The 5518-nt window shown below is 36.0% G+C and overlaps 1 protein-coding gene across 1 annotated transcript; it reads left to right on the top strand.

Annotated features, from left to right (window-relative positions):
- The first annotated feature begins 1039 nt into the window (after positions 1–1039).
- LOC142627294 (nudix hydrolase 13, mitochondrial-like) lies at positions 1040–5307 on the top strand. Its single transcript, XM_075801116.1, has 6 exons — positions 1040–1413; positions 1476–1552; positions 3505–3619; positions 3738–3821; positions 4340–4489; positions 4935–5307. The coding sequence occupies exons 2-6, from the start codon at positions 1482–1484 to the stop codon at positions 5178–5180; spliced, it is 666 nt and encodes a 221-aa protein (XP_075657231.1). The 5' UTR covers positions 1040–1413; positions 1476–1481; the 3' UTR covers positions 5181–5307.
- Positions 5308–5518: the final 211 nt, after the last annotated feature.

The raw sequence follows: 5518 nt of genomic DNA, 5'->3' as shown, positions 1-5518 counted from the left end.
TCTTCTGCCCTCTTCATCCACGTGTAAAGCAAATCACCCTATTAGCCACCTGTCCCATCCACCACCCTCTGGAAGTCTTCAAATGATAGCAAGAAGGCTGACTTCTACTATTCAGGGGTCATTTCCCCATTAATGTGGCCAGGGAGGTAGGTGCAGGGTCTTTAATGTGGAATGACAACATTTTTCTGAGATATTTCTCTCACACCGTTGCGTCCGGAGGGTGCTTAAATCCCCCTCTTAACCAACGGTTTTTCCAGAATTCTGCCTTGATCTTTTTGGCGAATCCCAGGGTCATCGTGAGTTTGTCCAAGGAGAGATTCGTCCTCGGACGAATCCTCGGTCTCTCAACTCATGGGTCGACCTGCAATTCTAGGGGGCTTTTAGTCCAAAACAAACTAGTGCCCATTAATAAAGCCCAGGGCCCAAATACTTACTTAGGTCCTTTTAGTCCCCACAATATGTACTAGTAGATTTTAGTTAGTTCAACTGATAAAGTCTGTGATAGTTGAATAAAAAATCTGAGATTCAATCCTTAAAATACCAAAAATTGATAAATGTCTTTGTCATTTTTTATAAGTTAAAACTCTTTTTAAACAAAAAAATAACATATATACTAAGTGAGCGTTTGGGAAGCGTGTTTTGCGCTTCTAACGTCACGTTTCTTGCATTTTTTTTAGCTGAGCGCGCTTGGCACTGTTCATTGAACAGTGATTTTAGGCATGTGAACAATGTCAAGCGCATGAATAGTAAATTTTTTTATTATTTTTAATTTTTTAACAAAATAAGCGGTATTTAAACGAATCTTAATTATCTTTGATAACATGAGTGCAATAGTTTCTTTCTATGTCATTTTTTATCCAAAAAATTAACATGATTATCTAGTCTTATCTCTGTCTCTTTCATATACAAGTCAGATGGAGCCCACGTGTGACGTGGTATTTTGAAATAGTATAACTCAAATATATCGCTAAAATGACAACAATAATAATAAAATAATTGATTTTTTTTTAAAAGAGAAAAGAATTGGATAAAGCCCTCCAAAGTCACAGTTTTGAATTTACAGAACCGTTGATCCCCTCTCTCTTTCTCTTTCTCTGTGCCTCTCTGTCTTGTCTGATCTCTTCTTGAGAAACATCAAACATGGTATTTCCATGAAGGAGGTATCTAGAGACGACATCATCACCATCATCATTACTGTTTCTGTATGTAAAATTGGTGAAACTTCGTCCCAAGGAAGCGCTGACAAAAAATCATAGAGCATCGCCGACTTGTTGACTACGGTTGCCGTTATTGACTCTTTCTCTTTCTACTTCGGGATTAAATGTTTTTCTCCAAAACAAGCATGTCTTGCTCACCACTACTCTGCATCTCTTCCACTGGGTTTTAGACTTCCAAAAATTCGGATTTTCCCAGGTCAGCTCTGCCCTCACTCGTCTCTTTCTCCATGGTTCTTGTCTAAATCTATGTTATTACAGATTATCATGGCGTCTTTGCAAGCCAGAACAGGAAGAGAGAAACAACGCTACGAGGGTCAACTTAGGCTCGTTGCAGGGTAAGTCACCTTACCATTTCCTTTTTTAAGAGTCTCAAATGGCTCTTTTGAGTATTTTCATTCAGGATTCAAATTTCTCCTCTTTCTACCATTGAATTATCAAAAAGTCACCTTACGCTTAAGCTAGCTGTACATAATTTACTTGGGATTAGTTTGCTTTTTTTATTTTTTATAAAAAAAATTAAAAAATTTGAGGGACTGGGAATTGAAAGTATTGTTTGTTTCTTCAATTATGATCACATTTTCCTTGTGACACATTTGTCGTGTCCGAAAATCGTTAGTGTAGTAGTTTATAGTGTCGTACCTTTAGCTTTAGCAGTTTAGCTAGACTCAGGTCATGTGGTACTTATAAAATTAATGTTATATTATACGCATATTGCATTTGGATTATTGTCTTTTCCTTGATAAAAGTAGCATGGCATCATTAGCAATAGCAATAGCGATAGCACTGTGTTTCCGGATGATAAAAAAAAAAATGTCTCTTTCACATCCAATATCGTTAGTGATAAACGGTGTAATTGACACTTGACACGGCTGGGCCAAAGCATTGACTTTATGTTATCTCTTTATATTAATTATGATAAAAACGACTTGTAGTTGTAGCTCTTTTCCACTTTAGTAATGTTTAGTTAGGTAATTGTCTACTTGAGTGATGCTTTACCATGCTATCATCTTTAGGAGTATGGTTCTGCTGTAAATGATTTTTTTTTTTTTAATGTTCGCAATGTTAAACCGTTTACCGGTGTCACTGCTATTTCCTTTCTAATCCCAGCATACAGTAATCTTTTTCTTTTTCTTTTTTAAATTATTTTCTATAATTTACCTTATTCAAGCTAATGAACAAAAAATGCATTGAAATAACTTATGTAAATAGTTATACTTCATCCGAAAGCCAGAGAACCTAATTAGATAAAATGAGTGGCTCAGTTCTATAATTAAATAACTTTGGAAATTCATAAACTAGTTTGGGTTCGTCATGACATAGTCCCCAGCAAGTGTAATGGATTTGTTAGACGGCTTAGACCTCAGTTCACATGGCTGATTCTTTGGCTTGATGACTGGCATTCAGAACGGGCTCTAAGGCCTTAATTAATTTGGTAAAAGAATTGTTTATGATGCTGCCAGTTCCCCATTTGCTGAAGTGTCCGGTGTAAACTGATCTGGAATGTTTTCATGCAAATCTGGCTGGGAATTGATTTGTGCTCAAAATGTTAAAAGTGAGTTGGTGGAGATTGGTTTGGGATAATGCTATACCTATGCATTCATTTGTCTTCTGGTTGGCCATAAAAGATAGACTCTTTACTCGAGATAGACTTGTTGCATGGGGCTACTCTTGAGCTGTGTCATGTCTTCTCTGCAAAAATCAAATTGAGAGCAGGGATCATGTCACGGAATCTGGTCTCAAGTGCCAGTGGCTTGTATGCTGCCTATAAGATGTTTAATTGGTGTGATATCATTCAATGGGGTGTTAGATGATCAGATAGTTAAGTTCACCACCGTTAATGATGTTAGATGGAGACTACAATTTTTTTTTTTAATGTATAAAGTCAGTTTTGTGAGTTAAAAGAGGTGCAGCACGTGAGTTGCACCTGTAGCATATGTTTTTCTATGTATGCAGCCTGCGCTGCTAGTTCAGGTATGGTGAACTATTTTATATTGATCTTGTTTCTTTGATAATAACTTACTCATTCATCCCAAAATAAAGGGATTTGGTAGAGAATTTGAACATTTGAGCGTTTGCTAATTTCCGAAGCTTTATCCTCCCAATTCACAGAAATTTTCTCGTTTCACCACTTCTGTCCTCCCCTCTCCCCTTACAATTTTATTTTATTTTATTTCCATTGTTAAATTGCCCTTGCTACTGATGCTTTGCACTTGTGTGGGTTGGAATGCTTTAAGTTTCTTTGCCATAGACCTTTTGTATATACTCACCTATTTGGTGCAAACAATAGGTGTATTCCTTACAGGCTTGAGCAGAATGTTGAGGTTTGCTATAGCAATTCAGAGAATAAATTGCTAGTTCTTATGATTTCTTCACCAAATCGGAAGGATCTTGTGTTTCCAAAGGTATCAATAATCCTGCTTTGTTTGTTCAGCACATGATTTGATTCCTTTCATGTCCTATTTTACCATGTAATAAATGCATGTTTTGGACTCAATGTCAATGTCTTTATTTGATTACCAGGGTGGATGGGAGGAGGATGAGAATATGCATGATGCTGCATGTCGCGAGGCGTTAGAGGAAGCAGGAGTGAAAGGAATACTTAGTGTAGGTTTCTTTTCTGTGCTTGGCGCAGCGTTAGGGCTATTACTCTTACATTTTCAATTGCAAGCTTGCAACTAACAAGAAGGAATTGCTAAGCTTATATTGGATATCTTGGAATTGCTGTTTATATGCTCAATTAATTAATGGTTTGTGGTCCTTTGTTTGATTAAAAAAGGACAGCTCAAAACACGCATTTAACAAACTTTAAACTACACTTCAATTGCACAGATACAGTGTCTGTTGAACTTTTCCTTCCTATTTTGTTTATATCCTTGAAAAATATGATTTTCATCTAACATAACATTCCAATTTCTTTTTGCGAGACTCATTCTGAGCTGTTTTTACTTTTTAGTAAGGAGTACATTCTTTCTTTTCTTTTCTTTTTTTGGTTTGTTGAGGAATTCATGCCAGAAGATGCCTTTTGATGTCTCATTTTATCAAAATGAGTTAAGTTCTTTATGTGGACATAGTTATTTCTTGAATTAGTCATTTAATTCAACCCGATTCTGACTTATTTTCAGGAAAACCCACTAGGATTTTGGGTGTTCAGAAGCAAGAGCAGACAGAACAACTGCAATCTGGAAGGAGGTTGTAAAGGCTTTATGTTTGCATTAAAGGTGACTGAAGAGCTTGACTCTTGGCCAGAGCAGGCTCTCCATGAAAGGAAATGGGTCAGTAATCAATAAAGGTTGATGGAATTAAATGATATTCAATAGAATGTGTGAAATTGTACATTGAAAGACCAATAGCTGCCATGGGGATACCAATCTCAAGTTCTGTTATAACTATCATAATATCTACAAAATAGAATATCTCCATGGTTATTGTTTTGTTTTTACGATCTGTCTTTAAAGAAGCAACTTACGAGGAGTGCCATTTATCAGGTTGATGTACATGAGTTTTCTATGCATCAACAAAGGGGCATTCAATCTGCATTTTCACTTTTGTAATGAATTGATTTGGCTAAACTAATTTGTTCTTAAATAACAATTCTATATCAACAAATTCTTGAGTTCTGTGGTTTACGCAATATGATCCCATGTCAACGAACTCTATGGTTTGCCTAATAGAGATTTTCCCTCAATTGAAGACTTTTATTGTTGGTACCTTCTACAGCTCACAATAGAGGAAGCATTCAAATTCTGCCGTTATGATTGGATGCGGGATGCTCTTAACATATTTTTGACAACTTTCTCAAAGGAAAAGCCAATTGGGATGAGAGAAGAATCAGTGGAACTACCTATAAGGCCACTTTCAGATGCTGGTGATGAGTGTCAAATGGCATCATCTGGCTACTTTGGTAAGCCTTCTACTGTTCAACACCTTCAGAATACTTCTTGCAAATGCATTGTACAGGGTTAACAAGTTGAATACATCTTTGTAGTTGAATACAATGGTAATCATTTTCGGACTGTCTTGCCTTAGGATAGGCTTGTACATTTTTGTTATTAGATTAAATTTGAAGAAATGAAAACTAATTATTACCCATTGCATATGTGACATCTAACATTCTCTATTTTTGGGTCATTATGCTTGCTAAGCAATCTAGAATTATTGAGAAATGTTATGTCCACGACATTTTTCACAACAAATTTTACGTAATAGGTTGTTATTGGCTATTATGGATAGACATAAAAGTAATATAAGTTGTGGATTCAAATTAGAACCAATTACAACATACCACCTATGATTTGTTCTAT

Source organism: Castanea sativa, chromosome 3, assembly GCF_040712315.1.
Source record: "Castanea sativa cultivar Marrone di Chiusa Pesio chromosome 3, ASM4071231v1".
Taxonomy (NCBI): Eukaryota; Viridiplantae; Streptophyta; class Magnoliopsida; order Fagales; family Fagaceae; genus Castanea; species Castanea sativa.
This window is presented reverse-complemented; position numbering and strand designations above follow the sequence as displayed.

Coding starts and splice junctions, on each gene's coding strand:
- LOC142627294 (XM_075801116.1), top strand. CDS start 1,482: ATGGCGTCTTTGCAAGCCAGAACAGGAAGAGAGAAACAACGCTACGAG. Junction 1,553..3,504: donor CAACTTAGGCTCGTTGCAGG/GTAAGTCACCTT, acceptor TGCAAACAATAG/GTGTATTCCTTACAGGCTTG. Junction 3,822..4,339: donor GAGTGAAAGGAATACTTAGT/GTAGGTTTCTTT, acceptor ACTTATTTTCAG/GAAAACCCACTAGGATTTTG.